General features: G+C 48.9%; 2 protein-coding genes across 17 annotated transcripts in view; one reads left to right on the forward strand and one right to left on the reverse strand.

The window, feature by feature from the left end:
* LOC121593572 (mucin-2-like) overlaps positions 1–19,106 on the forward strand; it is a 37,721-nt gene extending 18,615 nt beyond the window's left edge. The window contains exons 1-4 of one of the 4 annotated variants that reach the window (XM_041916041.1): positions 2,787–3,427; positions 3,607–4,554; positions 13,256–17,033; positions 17,393–19,106. In XM_041916041.1, the coding sequence (XP_041771975.1) occupies positions 4,546–4,554; positions 13,256–17,033; positions 17,393–17,583 (3,978 nt within the window). In that variant the 5' untranslated portion in view covers positions 2,787–3,427; positions 3,607–4,545 and the 3' untranslated portion in view covers positions 17,584–19,106. Of the gene's footprint in view, positions 1–2,786; positions 4,555–13,255; positions 17,115–17,392 lie in introns of those variants that run through there. The other 3 variants (XR_006004803.1, XM_041916040.1, XM_041916042.1) reach the window with 3 other exon arrangements.
* The window catches only part of LOC121593573 (high affinity cAMP-specific and IBMX-insensitive 3',5'-cyclic phosphodiesterase 8), a 141,491-nt gene that overhangs the window by 30,801 nt on the left and 89,922 nt on the right, over positions 1–20,768 (reverse strand). For 5 of the 13 annotated variants that reach the window (XM_041916045.1, XM_041916046.1, XM_041916043.1 and 2 more), the window contains one exon: positions 17,179–17,214. The exons of the other annotated variants lie outside the window; for them this stretch is intronic. In XM_041916045.1, the coding sequence (XP_041771979.1) occupies positions 17,179–17,214 (36 nt within the window). The remainder of the gene's footprint in view (positions 1–17,178; positions 17,215–20,768) is intronic. 13 annotated transcript variants of the gene reach the window in all.

A 20,768-nucleotide genomic window follows, 5' to 3' on the forward strand; every position in this document is an offset into this window, starting at 1 on the left:
AGTGACAACTCAATAACACTTTGATCGCAATGCTAAACTATACTCTAACCTTGCCCAAAACACTGCGACGAGAGCGTACGATGACTTACAAGCTTGTGAGATCATCCGGCAGCCTGAGAAGCGATGAGAAAGCGATTAACAGTGGTAACTAATTTGGTATCAATATATTCCATACCATACCGGTGCTACATTCAAACACGCAGGACAAGCTGTTTGATTATGCTAATATATCCGGTCTGATGGTCCAACGTACGTTGGGAGACGGCGTGCGTATGGACGATCTTTACGCGTTGGTCAACAAGAAACAAAAACCTACCATTGGTGATGAATGTTGAAGCTCGTGAAAGCCACACGGGACCACTATCCTGCAAACTTTTGTTTTCGTTGACAACCCCGAAACGCTTCACCATGCCCTAGAAACGTAATGGCAATGATTTAGCAGACGAATTCACAAACGAGCCTCTCGCCAAAGCGTTGAGGAACCAAAAAAAAAATCCCCCTCATGGAACTTCACACCAGGGGGTGTGTGTGTGTATGTGGGAGATTAATGCCGCTCTGGCCAGCATATTGGCGCATTGGTCCGGGGTGTCGGCTCGAGACCGGTTCCGAGCGCTTTACACGAAAGTAAACAGCTTCCCTCTTTCCTGCTGCGGCACAATATTTACCAACATATAATGGCGGGGCTCTAAAAGCTACGAAAAAGGCGTTAAACGTAGCAATATTGTTCCCTCTCTTTTCATTTCACTTTTGTTGTGCGGTGTGTGTGTGTGGAGTAAAAGTTTTGCAATAAACTCGTGGACGCGAAACCCTCTTCCTCGTGAGCGAATTGCGTACGATCGTGAGTGAGCTTTGTGCTTTGGGGTTTGCGCTGTGAGTTGAGCGAGCCAATGGATGCTGCGTTGGATGGTCGCGCTGGTCAATCATCAGAGCGAAAGCATTGGATGGTAATTACGGGAAAATTTGGAAAATTTTCGTTCGACATGACGTAATGCAAAAGTACGTTCGCGCTGATGCATTGAGTGAAATAGAAAGCTAATCATCGTATTTCGTGGTATAGGGGATTGCAATGAGTTATGAAATCTGCTATGCAACATGCATGTGGATCAGAAAATAATGGCAAACAAATTAACAAACAAACCAGACCATTTCGTCGTCGAAGATAGCGGTGTTGATGATATTCACATTTGACCTCCTTATTGTGCCTGTTGAGTTCCTAACACTCTCTCTCTGATTAAACTCCACCAAAATTCCTCCAAAACTCCACCATCCACATACTTTCTCAGCAGTGTCATTGCTTTTATGTTACCTTTTGTTCTTTTACTCCCCTTTTTTCGCCTTCGATTAATAAAGATCCTGCTCCGATGGCGAAGAAAGTGATCGTGCGTACCATCGATGGCAACGAAATGGGGGCATAATCCGGCAGCTCACCTCACGAGCGATTATTTCTGGACCCTTCATTATGTTTGCTCTAAATTACCGCCGATAGGTTCGCGTCAACAACAAAAAAACCGCCGGATCATCAGCAGAGCACGCGTCGATGACAGACGGGGCCACGCGTTTGATGATGGACACAGTTTAGGAGGCGATCTGTTCGCTCACCGAAGCTCCAGTGGTGAGCTGGCTGCTTCGGGTGAGTGTGAGATGCGAAAAAAAGTGCGCTCCATCTCTCCGCTCCAAGAGCCAAGCGAAAGGGGAAATTGCACGATCGCCCAGCCGATGCTGTGGGGTGATGATGTTGCCGGGAGCTTTCGTTTTCATTTGCGGTTAACCGGGAACCCCCAGTGCCACCGATCACGCGGGAGCACGGGAAGCAAGAAACGTGCGAGAGAGCAAAAAAGAGGGAGATAATGTTGGAGCTTGTGGAGCAAAGGAATCGTGCTAAAAAAACTGCCAATCTGCGGGAGAAAGAGTTGCTCTGCGGGTTGCTTCGTGTTTCTTTTTTGGAACCACAGAAAGGAACAAATTTGCCATCGGTTGGGAGAGAAAGCAACGGCACGGTTTTGGAGCAGCGCTGGAACCACGCTGGAGCGGCAGAGCGTTTGGGCCAGAGCAGCATCCAGCACAAGATTGCGCGAACTGGTCTGGCGGTGTGTCTTGGAACAGAGTGTGGTCAGTACGCTCCAAACGAATCGAAAGTGAATGCGGGTTTTTGGGGGGAATGCTCGCGCTTCCCAGGAAACTTCCCATCAAAAGTGTCAGAATGTGTGCTACGTGTATCTGTGCTTGATCGTGTGTGATACAAACTTCGGAGTAATTAGTAAGCTGATCCAGTGCAGTGTAACACGATCACAAACCCATCACGATCATCATTATCGTCATTCTGGATGATCTTGCTGGCGGGTTTGAAAAGATCAGGCAGTAACTCACCGACCTGTCAAGCTCCAAGTTACCAAAGGCGAACAAAAAACAAAGGCGATGCTCCCTGGCGGTGTCAAAGGTGAGGGAGAAAACAGCAAGAGAGCGCTGGCACACAACCCTTCGCTGGCTGGAAGGAAAAGCTGCGGGCTATAGGTGCGCTGCTGGGAACTACCGGCTGTACAGTGAGCGTGTGTACGGTGCGTTTACGATCGCATTTGAGCGATCGTTAGCTAACTATGGCCCGGGTAGAAGCGATGGGAAAATGTGGCGCTCAGCTGCGGCTAGTTGTGAGAAGATTTTTTTTTATTAAAAACCTGCCGTTTTCGACGCATCTCCTTCAAGGGGGCGCATTTGTTGACATGTAATGTGCGAGTGAAAGAAAACAGTACAGGAAAGGAACGAAAGAAGAAAAACAAAAAAACCCGCACCACAACAAAGACCGGCGGGGAATGAGAGAGAGAAGAAACTACAAATTAATAGTGAAATGAAACAAGGTAAAAAAACAAAAACAATTAAACAGTTCGTGATAGTGAGAGAGTGCGTGAGATGAGCTCGCAGCATCCGCTTCGTGTGAGCAGCGAGCCAGAGTGATCCAGTGAGACGGGTGATGCTTCTCTCACGCCCGAGCTCTCTCACTCGGCGTAAAATGCAGAACAAAAGAAGACGAAAAGTGACGGAGCCACACGGTGGATGATGCTCTGTTTATCATTACGTCGAAAGCATTCCACCGGGGCGTTTTGTCTGTTGTTTTGCCCTTTCTTTCTTGCGCCTTCTTCTCGTTCGTACGCTACCTTCTCGGCGCGGTCTCCTCTCTGTGGTTCCTCGGCTTCACAGCGAGACGCTCGATCGCGGCGGTTGGATCTTGCGCTACGGGCTACGGTACGACCCGCTGCCTCAAGACGGCATTAATACGTTAGAAGGTGCCGAACGGTAAAGACACACTTCAGTGTTTTCGGAGTCGATCTACAATCGCGGTCGCTTGTCGCTTCGCTGATCGCACCGATCCTCTCGCGGTTGGTCTTGCAGATCAGGTGGAAAATTGAATCGTTTAGCAGGAAGTTAACATAAAGTAATTTGTGCCTAGTTTAATTGAACAAATGTTTGGATAATATCTTCACTAGCTTTGATGAAATCAGTGAACAATTGTAAAAACATTTCCCCTTTTTATTGTGTCACGTGCAGCGTTCATTGCAGCGGCGTGAACAATGCACCAAACGTAAATTGACCCTTTTCCTTGTTTGTTTACAGCAGACTTTCGTTTCATTCCGCGCGCAATGCAGAAAGAAAGCATCCTTTCCGTGGTATGGAAAGGCGCAGTGAGTGTCGTGCCGTGTCGTGGAAGCCATCGCTCTAAAGGCTCGAGATAAAGCACCATAAAATCCCGAGCACCGTGTACGAGTGAAGTAATAAAACAAAAAGTGTGAGAAACGCAATGCCGTCGTCTGTAGCCGAACCGAACAGGCTGACCAAACAGTGAAAGCTCATGCTGTCTCGGAAGGAATTGTAATAAAATTCAGTGTCGCTTGAAGTTGCCGCGTGCAAGTGCAAGTGGTCGCTGCTCCACCGTGCCCACTACTGTCCACTTGTTTGTTTAATTCAGTGTGATTCGAATCCTTAGAGCGCTCAACCGGGGAGTTTCAGGCGAAGTGTAAGAAGTGTGGTGCTGCTGTCGTTTTTGGTACTGTAGGTTAATCCGGCTCCTTTGGAAGGACCAGCCGATGGGCGCGGGAGAACGGAAAGGTGATATTTTGCAGTGCGCGAATTTAATCCGATCCTGCGCGCCGGTCGCGTTGAACCAAAACTAAGCGACACGGGGTTTGGTGACATGGTGCCTTCGGTTGTAATGATGATGGTGTAGTGGTAGCTGTGTTTGAAGTGAAGTGCTAGAGCATCCTCGGAAGCAGTGGAAAATTGTGGTGTACGAGTAGAATAAGAGGAAAAGCATTTCCGTCGTGGCCATCGTTCTTGAAGTAGGTTCGCGTAATCAGCTCAGTGGTTCCGTTGGTGGGGTGAAGCCGCCACCGCCAGCCACTGGCCCATGGTCTTTGATGTGTGTGTGTGTGAGTGTGTGTGTACGGTAAGGTGGTGAAACAGGCGAAAGCAAGTATTTGTCCGGCAGGATATTATCCTCGGATTTAGGTGACGGCTGAATAGGAAGAGAAACGATCCTTTTTTTGCCGTTGCACCATGGCGATGGTAAGTGAACGCTGTCCGAATGTTGGCCATAAGTTCTCGTTTATTGCTTTGTTGCCTTTATTGCTTTGTTGGGGTTTTTACGAGTGATTTAAAAGCTTTTCTGTGAAATGCGGGTTATAAGATAAGCCTATGTAAACAAATATTTTATATTTCTTGTTGAACACAATGATAACTTTTATTATTAATGAGCAAAAGTAATTCAAACATATGTCGTTCGAACCACATTTCTTAGACGATTCTTGTCAAATTCCATTTCAAAGAACTTGTTGCACAAAAACGTAACTTTCCAAACATCAAACATGAAACAGACCGCCCTACCAAAAAAAAAGAAAAAAAAGAACAAACCTTGAAGGAATAGGACCACATTCATCGTTTTTCTCGATATCAAACTTACATGCCAACGAACATGATAAAAAATAAATAAACCAAAAAAAGCCAACACGTGCTCACCGGGCCCGGAGCCTTTTTGTGTTCCGAGAGCAATGCAACTGAAGTGCACTGGAGAAATTCCTTTCCCTTCCTCGAAAACTCGACAACTACGACCACCACTGCAACCACTACTGACCTGCAATCTTTTGCGCCCTCGAGCCAGCAGCCAGTTTTTATTGCGTCCGTTCCTGCATTTCTACGCTGACAGGAAGCCCACGGGAACGCAGGTGACACACACACGTGCGGGTTTAAAAGAAAGCCGGGCACACAAGTGAAGGTATTTCAAGAAGTTCAAACAACTTCCACATAAACACAGACACACACAAGGAACACACTGTGGGGAGTACAGGGAAGTTGAAAAGCGGCTCCGGTGTCAACTTTGACAACAAGCTCGGAATTAAAATGTTTGAAGGCAAATGTTTGCCCTTTTGCGTATTGACACACACAGTGGGTAGGAGTGGCTAAAGGGCCCCACTAGCCTTGTTGTTCCTTTGCCGGCGGGAACGAACTGCCCTTGTTTTTTTTTTTGGGACACTCTTGTACGGGTTTTTGATCGAAATCACGTTCGAACGATTGCCAGCCACCCGACCCGGACGACTGACCCGGGCCCTTTCCGGGCACTGTTACAACAACTTCACCTGCCACGAGACCGTTGAAATTTCAAAGCCAACATTTTGTTTGCCGAGGGTTTATGTTTCGCGGAAAAATATAATGAAATATCGGTTTCCGGCTCACCAAGCGTCACGCGAACTCCACTGTAAACACCAATAAAGGTTTGGTTGGAGATTTTTACAACGGGCTGTATGCGTGTGTGTTTGTTTGTTTTCACGCGCTTTTCCGGAAATGGCAAAAGCGGAACGGGATGTAAGGGGAGAGCGAGAGGCTATCCGGGCAAAGTGGCCGGATGTTTGGACTTTTTGGCAAATAAACCGAATGGAGATGGATTTTGGATGGGTATGCAATGGTGAAATGGGGATGAGTGGCACATAAATGCTAACGGCGAAATATGCCAAACATTTCATGCCAATTTGGGAGTTGCAGCAGGTGCAATTATTACCCACCAGCTGCACTCAGGCACATCGTTCATTTGTCCCACAAAATTGCAATTATTCATCGTTACAGCGCATTGTTTGCATATTTATGCATATATTGCGAGTATGCAGCAAAATGGTAACAAAGCCGCAAAATTTGAGCGAATTCAACCTCCCCCAACAAGCCATGCACATTATGCGTTCGATTGCGTATGCAATCCATTGGAGAAATTGGAGTGAATAACGACATTTTCGCATTCGCAGCCATGGCTGACCTTTTTGAGCATTCAATTATCGTGCCCAAAATATGGGTATTGAGGTTATGGGATTATGAAATATTAGGTAAAAATAAGGGCACACAACCTGTTGATTGATGCCGAAAGGCACACAAAACAAAGCGAACACTCTCGAACGCTTCTAGTGCATTATCGAGACAAACAGCAAAGCAGGTTGCACTCACGTAATTCCAGGGATTTGCGTTGATACTGCGACTCCTTACATCACGCACTACGCAAATTGCACAATTGCACTCTAACCGTACGACCTGTCTCCCTCTCTCCCTCTCTCTTTCTCTATTGCTCACGCTTCGCAAATAATAATACCGATTAACCGCAATGCGAGAGCGAGAAATCAATCAAACCGCCGTTGTTGCAAACCACAGCAGCACCAGCAGCAGCCATTCATGCCAATTATTCCAACACTCCAATACGACCCCGAATCAAGTGCAAACACGTACCCCTCTGTTTAATGCACACCACCCGAGCACACGCAATACAATCATTCATCCAACGATGCAGATGATCGCTCCATCGATCGTTCGCTCCGATTCGGTGGCTCTAATGGTATTATCGCATCGTTTGGGGGGTTGTTGGCGTTGTTTTTCGCTTGAAAGAAGAGATGGGCCAGCTGGTGCCGATATGGGTGGGGGGGGGTTGAAAACAACCTCCGTCACGTGGAGGCGTACCGCTTCCTGGTGTTGGGGGGGGGGCATGGTGTGGGAAAGTTGACGCAAGAAAGCTCCGCGCGAGCAGAAGGGAAAATCTTACACACCTTTTCTTTGTCTTTAAGTTAGCGGATTTTGCTACAGCTTGTTCGTTCTGTTGTGCAATCTATTCCGCCTAAATAGAACAATGCTGTCTCAGTGTGGTTTTGTTTTGTTGGAAATTAAGCTCGCCTTGTGCCGGGAGTAAAATGCTCATTACACTCGGAAAGAAAACGGATTGCTTATTATCGCAAGCACATCACAATTAATAGGGTTTGAAGCTGGAATGAAAGTGGAGAAAACCCCCCTTTTTGGACCTCCCGCCGGCACTGTACTACGCTAATAGCGGTACACAAGGCGCCCATTTTCCCTTTCAGCACCCTTTTGTTTGCAGCTCTTGCATCCTGCACCCCGATGCGCGATCACGACCGATCGATCGATTGCATAAATCAACATGCGACCGAGTGCGGCGCTTGGTGCATAAATTGTCATCCCTTCCCCTTTTTGTTTTGCTTGCGTTCTCTGTTGACTTGCCGCTGTAAGATGCTTATAAAGGGGAAGCGCCACGCCACCTCCACCAGCACGGCGGTGCGGCGAGGGTGGTCCCGGACCTTGTGCGCGTCATCGCGTCATATTCTTCCGTTTTTCTTTCCCCCGATTGCATTAAGGGTTTCTTCACGGCTCTTTCCCTTTGGCCCAGTTTTTTCGTTCCCTTCCCATCCCGTGCACCTTCCACCAGGAATGGCAAGCGTTTAGCTATGACAAACAATTTACAGTTCGCTTCCACTGCTTTCTTCCACGCGGAGGACGCAAACGGGACGGTCGGCACTCATTACGCAAACAAATCATTTGCATTTATTGGTCTCACCCAGTGTACGTGTGTGTGTGTGTCTGGACGGGCGAGAACGGGTCATGAGCTGGATCATGCAGGCGGGTGTTACATCGAAGGTGACACAACTCTGTATGGCTTTTCTTGGTGCTGGTGGGACGCAAAAATAGCGTCTTGCGAGGTGACGTTCTGCACACTTCCAATGCAAAGAGAGAAGGAGGCTAATTGACTTTTGGACGACTTTTCTTTGCTGACGTCGGTGGATGGAAGTTTTATTACACTTTCTGAGTGTTTTGTTTGGTACTTCTCTTTGATGAAATACACCGGAAATGAGGCCATGTTCCCGCTGCATAATTTTACCATCAATCCATTGCAATTTCAAAGCTTTTAATTACAAAAATTTACAAATCAACGTCGTTAAATTAATGCTCCCAAAACTGTACTGTAAAATTCGATTGTTTAAATGCTTGGCGAATTTCCTTCGCTCGCTAAACGTTTCCCATCATAACGTAACACCCATCCCCCTGGGCTGGGGGTTGCTAAAATGGATTTTACGCTTTAAAACAAAAATCGGAAGACGAAATTAGTCAATCTTTTGCTGCAAAAGTAGCATCATTAATCAACCCGTAATAAAATAGCAGTCGCAAACATCGGACGAGCCAGCTCTTCTCGATCGCCCTCACCAAACGCGTGCGAAAACGTGCGAACTCCCCCAAAATGCACAAGCTCAAATGAGCGAAAGCTGAAGCTAAAACACAGCAACAAAGCCTCTGGTCTGGCTGCTTTAAATGAGGAGAAAATCGGTTAGAAACAGTCGAGCCCACACCCAACATGATGTCGCGAAAACAGCGCAAGCCTCTTTTTCGCGACGAGGGCTGAGAAGGTGGAAGCTGTCACCCAGCACCGCCTTATTAGTCTCCCGTTCTTCAAACCGAGCGGCTCTCGGCAATCAGCTGGCAGTGCAAACAGCGAACAGATGATAAATGGTGCTCGGTGTCAAACGATTATATGCGTTCGAGTCCGTCATAAAGTCGCACTGGACTGGGCTTCGGACTCTTATTTTTAATGCACACCCTCGGTGTCTCTCTCTCTCTCACTCTCTCTCTCTCTCTCTCTCTCTCTCTCTCTCTCTCTCTCTCTCTCTCGCTCGTGCTCGTGGAGGTGTTGATGGAGTGATAAATGCGGGTCTGCGCTAATCAGTTAATCAATTACTAACTAGCGCAACCCCCCGGCCGCGGGGAAACGCGCTGAACCTTTCTGCACTGACAGTGCCGGGAAAAATGGCTCTCGCGTGTCAAAGCATAAGATTTATGCTAAAATGATTGCAAAGTGCGACAAAGTGAAGGCAGGGCTGGGTGTGTGCGTGTTGTGGAGATGAATGTTATGTTTGCTTGTACGCAGACTAGCGGCTTTCGGTGGGCTTTTGATTGATGGCGAACCGTTTAATCAACTGTAATCAGGCTAAGGAGAGATGTTTCCCCGATAAAAGGGCGGCAAATGGGTTTACGCGATTTAAAGTCAATTTCCCTTTGGCAATGGCTGATGAATACTTCCGGAATGGATGGAGCATTGGAGCAGAAATCTTCTCATCTCTCCACAAACCTATTCCAGAAAGATAAAGGCAACGATTCAAACTTTTTTGCACTTTGATTAAATTACATTTTCTCAATTTCAATTCAAATCGGCTGTTGTTGCTGTTGTTGGGAGTCCTGAATTTATCGCTTACTATTTTATGCTCGTTCCGTGATACATATTCCACCTCCAATGGGCTTCCCGAAACAACGATCCCATGGGCAACTTTAGTCGTGAAACGATTTAGACGACCATCAAAAATGTGACTTCTCCTCCGCCCTGTCAAAAGTGACATTTCCATCGAAAATCTCATCAACGGAACTCCGGCACGGCACTGGAGATAAAACAACACCGTCTCTGTTCCAAATTCCCGGGCACCGATCGTTCCCCGTCCACTACTGGGAATCAAGTTTTTAGATTTAGAACGTTTTTTTTTTTCGTTGGTCGTGCAAAAATCGCTTTTCAAACACACAAACCCCCCCGAAACAGCTCCGGAAACGAACGATGAACGATTTGAAATTCCAATTTTTGCCATCAAAGTCCACGGGCACACACACTCTTCCTCACCCCGGGGGGTCTGGCTGCCGCCTGCTTCCGGCCTGGCTGATAATAATGTCCCCAAAGCGTGGAGCTGTGGGGTCACACCCGCTGTGGGGAGAGGTTGGTTTTTGCTAGGGCTTCCCGCAGAAAGTGAAATCAGCGAATCAGCACTCGCCCGCGCCGCGACGGTGGTCGACAGTCGTCATCAGAGTCGGGCGCGGGCGCGCGTGTGTGTCTATATGTCACTTATGTTTTATTCATTTGCGATCAATTCCTGGACTCTGGTGTCTCCTTCTTCTGCCCCGAAAACCGCACAAGACAGCACAGGAAGGCGTGTGTGATGTGTGGTGGCAGCAGCATAGTTTACATTTCGCGCTGCTCCTGTTGCTGTTGAGATGCTACGAGATGAGAAGCATTTGGCACTGTAAGGGACATCGGAATTGGAACCAAACAGCGCAGTACGGTTATCGGAATTTGGAACAGCAAGGCGATACTCACCGCGTTTCCGGATTTGGGCAAAATAAAACTTAAATTTTGAATCCATCCAGTTTTTGGCAAATTCCTTCCGAACGAGTCTTTGACAGCATTTGTAGGAGGGTGGACGCCTCCGAAGAGAAATGGAGAAGAACTCGAAGGACTTTGCATAGTTTGAATTAATTTACCCAAAGTGCATAACGCGCGGGACGTGCCCTAAACAAAGCAAAGCAACACAAAGCGTGACATAAAAATAATTTTTCATAAAACAGCACTTTCACTTGCGTCCTCCGACGGTGGAACTGGAAGAGCACGTCGCGACGAAGTTGGTCATTCCTTTTCAAGTTTTGGCACGCTGTTAAGAGGGAGACCCATTTGGCAGTGGAATTTATTTTATTTATCTGCTTTTATCTTTGCACGATCGTTTGTCTTGATTCCTGTTTTGATTATACTTTCGTGTATGTGTGTTGTTTTGGGCCTTATTGGAGTCTTGTTTTTTTTTCGACTTAAAAGATACACCAAACCTGTATAAACATAATTAAAAATGCTGTGTTTTTTTGGCATCACGAGCGAAAAGTGTGCCATTTTCATTAGCTTAATTTGTGCCTTGTTGAGCGAGTGAGGGCAAAGTTTTGCTTTAATTCTGATAAAAGCAAGTCCCTGGGAGAGGGTGGATGTTCCGCTTACAGGTTCGTACGCTTCTAATACCGCCACTGATGGGCACGCCTTCTTGCACTTCCTTTTTTGCCCTTTTCCGGGCGCGTTTTTTGCGGGATAAAAACCGTAAAATAATCCTAACAAACAATTCCACGAATTTCACAGCGAGCGAATGCTTACCCCTTGTCTGCCTTTCTGCCCATCACTCGGTACGATCTTTGATGTCTCCGGGGAGATAGTACGCAGAGAGAAAGAGCACCCCTAAAAAACAGTCTATTCATCGGTTTTTGACCGAAAATTTAATTCCCATTCTCTACCGGCTCGAGTCAGCTTTTAATCGCACGGTCAGGCTGACAGCATCCTCCTCCAAGCTGCCCTTTTGATTCCCCCCTCACCCCTCTCAGTTTGGTGAAAGAATCAACGATGAATGGCGCTGATAGCAGCAGTCAGTACGCACCAACCGATGGACAACCAGCTCCGGGTGGTACTATCGCGCAATGTTTTCCCCCGTTCCGTCCGGTACCGGTTTGGTGGTCAATGTCGTGATCTTCTGCTCATCCGTTGTAAAATCCACCGGCGGAGAAAGCCTCCCAAAAAAAAGACAACCAAATACCTGGACGGCGCGAAAAACAAGCGCGTATACCTTTCAATTCCGTACAATGCTGCATACGTGCCCCGGGCAGCGGGATTGTTTCTCATTCCTCTGAGCGCCTGGGTCGGGAATGGCTCCGCCGCGCACAGGCGCAAAGGGCGGGAAAACAATGGTCAAGAAAGGGGTTGCGTGTGATTTAAAGAGAAAAACTGACCACACGCTCAGCGAACCGGGCGTACCGGCGAAAGTTATTACGCGCGCGCGAGCGCTCGGGAACTTTGGGGACGCACCGCCTCACTGGCAAACCTTTTACGCAACACACAACTTACGCGTGGGGCCATTTTCCAAACCCGCCGTACTGGTGTGCAATTCCAACGGAAGGCTTATTGCGGCCTTTTGTTTTTCGCGCTCCCTGCTGCTGGTGAAGAAGATTTTGGCTTTCGATAGGGGAGTGAACAACCTGTTCCACCACGATCACGATGTCGCTTGTTAGGTGGCGGAGGTGCCAGCTTCCGAAGCAATTGCGATTGCCCGCGGCCGGAAGTTGCCTCATCTCGGGCACTGGCGGTGCGTAATTTCGGACCGTCGCACCATCTTCACATCATCTTTCATCATCGCCCCAGCCCGGCTGGTGCCCGGTGAAAGATCGCTTTTGTAATGATGCGCTGCGGTGGTGAAGAAGATGGTGGCTGGGAAAGGTTAATTCATGGTGAAGTTTCACTTCACGCTCGCACGTTCAACCCCCCTCAGTTTTCACACACACACCCACGGGCAGTGTACCCCAACTATTATCGGAAACATTACTTTTACCGGTTAATGTGGAAGGCTTTTCCTTCCTATTCTTCCACGGCTCGCAGCAATAAATAACTCGATTGGAAAAATTAACCTACCATCAAATGATTGTTAATATTTCGATCACTACGCTACCCACCGCTACCCCGTGTTTTGTTGAAGGTTAATTTGTTTTTAATTTTTCCGTCGCGACTTATGCTCGCGAATTGTCGCTCATTTACTCGCAATCAAAGCTTCCCCAAAACCGTTTTGGGGCGGGAACGATTCCTTTCCTACCTTACGAACGGTGTGGATAATTTCGATAATTGAAAAAAGAAAGTATTGCTTCTATTTTCTCCTACCCCGCAGTGTCTAGTGTCTTCGGAAGTCGTCGGGCCGTAGGGGTCGTTGATGAGCCAATTAGATGGGAGTCCTGCATTTTTTGTTGTTGTTGGGCTTGCTGTTTTACCACCACTGCCAGGGAGATCTCTGTTGTATCGCAGGGTGTGTAATTAGCTTTATAATACACCCTAAGGGTGTGACCACCGCGATCGTGATTACGGCACGCCTGCTGAATGGGCGTCCATTGTTCCTTCCAAGTCGGCAAGGCACGGACGCGGAATCGGGACGGGTTTGTTTGATTGTAAAACTGCGCGTTGATTGATTTCGCTTGTTACGCTTCATTAGAAGAATTTCCGCAATTGCCCGTCAAACGAACCGGTGTCATTTTGAACAGCGCGGTTTAGTGCCAGCCGTAAACTCACAATCTCCGCTTCATCATAAAAAAACGTGTCTAATTATACATCTCGCGTGTTTATTTGCAGAAAATGACAACGCTTCGGCTTATTGCGATAGCCACCTTCGTGTGTGTTCTTCTACACGTGGCACACTGTGAGCCAAACTACCAGCCCCAGCAACAGCCGGGCGGGAACGATTTTAGTGGCGCCGGTGGAGGCGTCAACACCGGAAACGCACTCTACGGTGCACCAAGCCAGCAGCAGCAACAGCAACTGAGACCCTATCCGCCGGCCGGACCACCCCCACTACTGGCTCGCTTTCGACCGGCGAACCAAGCCACTACGCCGGCTCCGACCTTCTTCCAGCGAATCTCGAATTGGTTTTCCTTTCTGGGCGATGACGGTGGTGACCGACGGCAGCAGCAGCAGCAACAATCGCCACAGCAACAACAACTCCAGCCACAGCTGCCACCGCAGCGTTATCTACCGCCACAGTACACCGCACAGCCGACACCGTCCGTGCAGACACAGCAACAGCTCCAATTTCAACAGCAACAGCAACAACAACAACAACAACAACAGTTTCATCAACAATTTCAACCACAACAACCACAACAGCAACCAATACAGCAGCAGCCGTTTCCCTATCCGTTTCAAATTCGCAACGGAAGTCGGGCGACCCAGCTCGCTCCCCAGCAGCAGCACCAGCAGCATGTCGTTGCTGCGGGCTTCCAGCCAAGTGCCCCCGTACAGGAAAGTTCAGGCTCGAGCTACCATGCTGCGATAGCACCGGGGGTACATCAGCACACGTTCGGGCCGTCCACGCTGCAGCAGCAGATCGTACCGCAGGCGAACGTGTTCCGAGACCCCGAGCCAACGACGGGCAGACCACCCGTCGCGAACATTGGCGAGGTAAACTACCATCCGTGCAACAATGTCCCTTGGGTACCGATAGCACCTCCACCCGAGTATCCAACGGCTGTTGGTGGAGTTGGTGGAGCTATTCCACCAGCTGCTCCTCCTCCTCCAAAAGTGCCTCCGAAAGAGTTTCCAAGTGTGCCGAATCGACCTCCACCGATCAAGATACAAGTAGCACCGAAAGGACAGGTACAATCGGTTAACCCCTACTCTGGTGCTTCGGGAGGTGCACTTGAGCCGGCCATTATTACAGCGGCACCACAAGCCCAGCAGCTGATCCAGCTCCAGCTTCAGCAGCAACAGCACCAGCTACAAAACCTGCAACTCCAGCAACTCCAACTACAACAGCAACAACTGCAGCAGCAACTCCAGCAACTGAAAACGACCACCTCCACTACAACGGTTCCTCCCGTGGTTCCTGTTGCAGCACACTTCATCACCAAAACGCCCGATGCAATAGTGACTGCTGCGCCTTCTTCCACCCTGCAACCGATCACGCTGCGCCAAGTGTCAGCCTCTTACTTCACCAACAAAGAGTACGCACCGCCCGCCAAGCTGCTGCCGATCCAGAACGAAGGCAAACCGCTCGCGCCAATTCCGTTGCCCAACCTGAGCGCTACCCCGATACCGCCGCTCTACACGGCCGGCTCGTTCCACAGCGATCCGTACAAGTTCTATCGCCCCTACCGTCCGGTAGAGCCCATCCGAGAGCTTGGCCACGGATATCCGACCTCCTCCAAGTCCATGTCCAATAGCTACATCCGCTACCCGCACGAACCGGCCGGCAAGAACGACTCAATCTTTGATGTGGAGCAATTTGCATCTTCTGCCTCGTCGTCCATCTACACCACGGTGGCGTACTCGAACGGTGAAGACTCGAAGCCGGCAGCGTCGGAGAAGCGTAATGTGGCTACGAGTAGCAATGGAAGTAGCGGTGCCAACATCCCACCACACGGAGGCAGCAATGGGGATGACGCTGAGTACGACTCGGAAGAAGACGATCAGAGCTCACCGATCATTCGCACCACGATCGAAGTTTCGAGCATTGTGCCTCAGACAAGGTACTACGGCTCAACGACTACACCGGTTAGTCCTATCTCGAGCACTACGACACCGCGGCCCGAGCGGTACAGTACCTTTCCACCACCGACGCCGTCCGATCTTGGCAACGGTGTGCAGATTATTTACTCGGCCAATCTGCAGACGAATCCTCCAATCAGTCCGGTAAACAATCAGCTAAGCGAAGAGCAGGAGGAACCAACTGAACCGGCGGCCCAGCGTGTCGTTCAAACTACGACGGTTCGGGCCCCGACGACCACAGTGGACCCGGAAACAACACCTCCAACTGACATCTACACGGAACCGTTCCGCATCGGTTCCAGTCTGCCGATGGAGTTCCAGAAACAACCCAGTCCCGAACCGGACAGCCAAACGGTGGCAACAGCCTCGCCGAGTGATGATCCTCCATCGACGACGGCCACTCCACTGCCCTCCTCACTGACGGCAACGTTCGGCGGGTATCAAAATCTAATGTCCACGAAGAAACCGAAACAAATCCAGATCATCATACCGTACAATACGTTCAAAAAGCCGGAACCGTTCAAACCACTCCCACCGCAGGAGAACCTTGAAGACTTGGACTACAACGCACCGGCCGAGTCGAGCATCGTTACGTCGAAACACGCGGAACGCTCCGGACCTACGCCACCCTCGGGTAATGCCATCCAGCAGTCGTCCAAATCCAAAACCCGCTTCATCGAGAACGACTCCGTCAAGTACTTCCAATCAACCACCCATCTGAAGGAGATCCTGCAGAAGGAGACGACCCAACCGTTCATGAAACCGCCCACGAAAACGCCACCCAAACCGGCCAAGGTGAAGAAGGTTCGCCCGATCGAGATCTCCAAAGACTCGAAACCATTCACCGTGCGCATACCGAAGATGACACCACTGCCACCGGTCGTGAGCCTAAGCAGCCTAACCAGCGTTCGTGGTGGTATGGAACGTCACACCACACCACTGCCCACCGAGGGCAGCAATGCTGCCGGAGGAGGCGCACGAACTCCCTCCCCACCGATCGCCCTGTCCAAGTACGCGCGACCCGTCACGCCACACTACGTTAACGTGACGCGCGTCAAGATCTCCCCGACAACCTACGCACAAAAGTCGCGCACGACCATCTCGCAGCTGCTGCGCACGACCAAAATCATCCCCAAAGGTCCCAAGCTGTTCGGGAACGATTTGCTCGTCTCGGAGACGGTGCGCACGGTCCGGCCGCCCCTGTCGCCGGCATCGACCACGTACCAGCAGCATCGCCGTACGACGCTTCTCACAACCTCCTCGACCACTCCGCATACAACGACAACTACCACGACGACGGAACAACCGCCACCACCACCCCCGGCACCGGTGCATGAAGATCCGGCGGCCGGCGACAACACGGTCGGCCCCATCTACGAGCGCACCATCGACTGGGACATCGATCCGAACGAGCTGCAGCGCAAGATCGACACCTGGACGGAGCAGGAGTTCGGGTCGGAGGACTTTGCGCGCAAAGCCAGCACGCTGTCGCTGCACCGCGTCACCAAAGCGATACCGTGGGAGTTTCTCACCTCGACCATGCTGCCCGCCCTGCACGACAAACCGGGCAAGAGTAGCCGGTCCGGCTGGCAGCACGTCAAGATTGCCATATCCCCGATAACGAAGGAAAAGATCTACGTCGTTACGCCGCAGCCCTGGACGCTGGCAGCGGTGCCACAGCCGCATCATTCCCACCACCATCACAACCATCATCACGAGCATCATCCAGCGTCGTCGCAGGTGCTCGAGGAACGGAACGGGCGTGTGCTGACGCCACGGTTCAGTGTGCGGCCAACGCCACTGTACTACAAGGGCGGTGGCATCTACCAGACCGGCTCATCGACGGTGGACGTTTCACCGGAATCTGGTAAGTTTCGGGATGGGTGACTGTTTTTTTTTTTTTTTTTTCAGGGAGGAGCTAAGGGAGGGACTACAGAGTGAGCTACAGGTGAGCTACGGAAGAACATACTCTACCACATCCAGTTAAGAAAAAAGCGTATGCAATGACTTACAGCACAATCTTGCCGATGAGTATTGGTGAAACTTACCTAAAACGAGAGAGAGAAAGAGAGAAAGAGAAAAGACGAATGGAAAAAACATAATTAGATGCGTATTAAAGGGACACTGTAAATGTACACAAAATGAAATGATTTTTCGCGGAATTGAAATGTTTTTAATGTTCACAATGTGACAATTCTCTTATACTGCCATTTGTCTACTTTCTAGTGAACGATCTGCTGGAGCAGAAACCGAAGCATCGATTTAGCATCAGCAGCAGCAGTAGTAGCAGTATGGTGGCTGCCGGCACTGGGACAAAGGTGAAACACCTGCTCCAGCAGCGAAAGTACGTCCGGAAGAAACTGCCCTTCGGTGGTCCGGGCACGGGCCGACCCAGTTCCAGCCGGGAGGACGTGTAGCTACGACCAAGGTTGACAGCAACCAGCGTGGAAGAGCACAAGACGGAAGAACGACTTTAAGCAGGAAATTACCACACGTACCAAAGGCCGTTCCTACAGACTGTAATGAGTTGAGGCAGCAAACGAAATGCATCCAATAGGGAATAGGGTGTGTGGGTTTGTGTGCAGTCGCGTACGCACCGGTACGCAAATAAGCGTTACATCGTTCGCTGAAGCAACAGATAAGGTGCAAGCTTACACTAGATAAATGAAACTAGGTAAATATAAATCAATGACGACAGGGTGAAACCAACACGATGCCGACCCATTTGTCACGCGGTGGTACAAGAGACCATCGGAAATAGAGACATGGGTTTGGTTTTTAACCGTCACTGGATTGGTAATTAGCGTGCAAGCGCTCTTTGGAGCTTCCAGCCAACGCGGTATACATACACCAGGGGGTCTTGCTAATGGGTAAGGGTTTGCATAAACGCATAAACATAAAACAATACTTTTAGTCTGTGATTGATAGGGGTGTAGCGGTGGGATATGATGTAGAAGGAAGTTCCATGATGGTGCAACACATCGGTTCATAAGGTTGTATAATTGGGATAAGGTTCCTTTCGCAGGCCCGGGGGCATTAAAGGTAGCAGTTCGCGGCTCGCAGTGGCGTGTCTGAAGACTGTGCGCAACCATCTTCAACCACGAAGCACGAGACGCGCTCGCTCACCTTTCGTTATGATTAACTGACTGAACGCAGAAAGAAGAGTGGCGCAAAAAAAAAACATTAGAAAATAGACAAACGGAGGTTAGGAAGGAGCAAAAAACGATGCGGGTTCAATGAAAGTGCGTTTGAATAAATGCGCTAATTAGAAGAAGGAGGCGGCAGCTTCATACTAACTAAGAAACCCCCGCCTGATGATGCTTGGGAAAAACAACCGCACATCGGTGCGGTGGGATGTGAAATGTGCAGCACCAACGATTGGGGATTGGAATAATTGGCTGAAGAAAGTGAGAGGAATTAAAGCAGAAAAAAAATCATCAATTGAAAGCGAACTTTTTCGCACAAAAGTGAACAAGACAGGGTGGTTAGACATTAATTATGGGGTACGCCGTTTGATAACCTTTACCCCGAGGCGTCGACGATGAATGAGTCTGTTTGGGAGACAGATAGAAAGAGAGAGAGGGAGAGGGATTGGATTTGTAGAAAATGATGTATATTATAGGGAGGATAGAGAGGCGAGCAATAACTTACGAGCGATATAGGGGAAGCTATTTAACGAATTAATTTAATACTTTGAGCGTAAGTTGGGGGTAAAAACAACCTGCGTGAAACCCTGTACAGAGGTGTGAGTGTGTAATGGTAAATAAATCGTAACATGAGTCAAACAACGTGTAACAAACAGATACAGCCTCTCTTGCAATGAATTTATAGGCTGACAGGAGCGATTTACTCGGAAAGAAATAAATATGGTCGGCTAATTATTATTATTTTAATAGAAGAAAATAAAAATAAGTAAATAAAGAGTAAGAGTGTTTCTTTTAGTCGAGCCTGAAAACGGTAGATGAAAACAAAACCACAAAAACAAAACAAAGCTAGACAAAACATACGCATGAGCAGACGCACGCACGATTCGACCGAACAAAACCGAAACAAAAAAACAGACACAAACAATCAAACAACGTGGGAAAAGGTGGGTGGAAATTTGCAACGCCACATAATAATAACGAGAAAAACTAAAGTAACCAAGAACGGGACAAAACAAAACCACAAAACGAACATAAACCATGATGAAAAAAGAGAGTGAGAGTAAGAGAGAGAGAGAGAGCTCGAATTGGGGGGGGGGGGGGAACCACACTAAGCGACTAATAAATGAAAACAAAAGTATTAAATTATTGCGGAATGTGAACTGGCTGTTGACTGCGTGTCTTTTCTCTTTGTTTGCGACCGTGTGCACATCCCTCCATCGCCCAGTCCCCTTTTGGTTATCATCTGCGGGTGGAGGTGAAAGGTGAAAGAAAGCTTCGGCGGAGCGGGCGCCTCACGGGAGGGAAATGAAATCGAAAGCGAATGAAGCAAAGTTCTCACGCATCATTTTGCGCCGCTAAAGAGAATGGCTTGGTGGGGTTTTGTGTGTGTATGTGTGTGTGTGTGTGTGTGTGTGATGAGTTTTCCTTCCCATTGTGGTGCTGGTTTTCCCGCCTTTCTTATAAATCTGCTGTTTTTTGTTTACGCTGCTCTTCCCCGCGAGATGAACCTTAACCCGCCGGTAGAGGGCGTACACGTGCCTGCGTGATCGGCGTGTCTGCGGATGATCGTCACGGGGCGGGCGTGGATGGTTATGATACTATCAATTGTTCGTTCAAATTGAAAGCGAGAAATTGGAAGCGTCGGAAACATATTTCATGCTTTCTTTGTTTTAGTTTTAAAGCTTTGCTAGAGCATTGTTGGGGGTCAATAGTTCAGTACGTTATACAAGCTGCATGGATTTGCTTCAACGTTCCAACGTGACCAGCAAGGAAAGGATCTTATTTCTTCAACATCGAATGAACGCTTCCCTTTAGCCATTAAAAATAAACTTCCAAAGCGGAACCGCTGCAATTCCAACGAATTGATGCCAATGCTAAAGTGCAGAAGTGGCACACAAAAGCTTACCACCAGTCTCACAGTGAAACGAGATAATTGCATCGCAATAGAATGGAAGACGCAAAACGAACCGAACTCCACACTTTGCATACTAATCAACCGTCACCAAACCGTTGGAAGCGAATGCTAACTGCTCGATTGCTCCGTCGCTTCTCCCGGCCAGTGCGATCAATAATTAGTTTGTTTAATCGAAATGACCTGGGACTGCAATTAAATCCAACATCTAAAAAAACAACACGAGCTCATCTAACACTGCACGGGGTGTAGTGAAAACTTTACCAGTGAAGAAAAGCAGTTTGGTCGATTGACATCGAAGGCGAACACCTTTTGCGGAGTGGCGTTGGTAGCCTTTCCTTGTTGATCCAACCGAACGGTGGCGTGATAAGATAAGATTTTCAGCAAAGGAAAGTTGCCGTTTTTCTACAGAACAGTCAGAGCGGGAGTCGGGGAGTCTTAATTACGGCGGGAGTGCAATCGTAGAGGTTGTGGTTCAGGGAACGAACGGTCTTTTGGTTGGGGAAAGGTGATTATTTTGTTGTCCAACTCACCGACAGAAAGT

This window comes from Anopheles merus, chromosome 2L (genome assembly GCF_017562075.2).
Source record: "Anopheles merus strain MAF chromosome 2L, AmerM5.1, whole genome shotgun sequence".
NCBI classification, from domain to species: domain Eukaryota; kingdom Metazoa; phylum Arthropoda; class Insecta; order Diptera; family Culicidae; genus Anopheles; species Anopheles merus.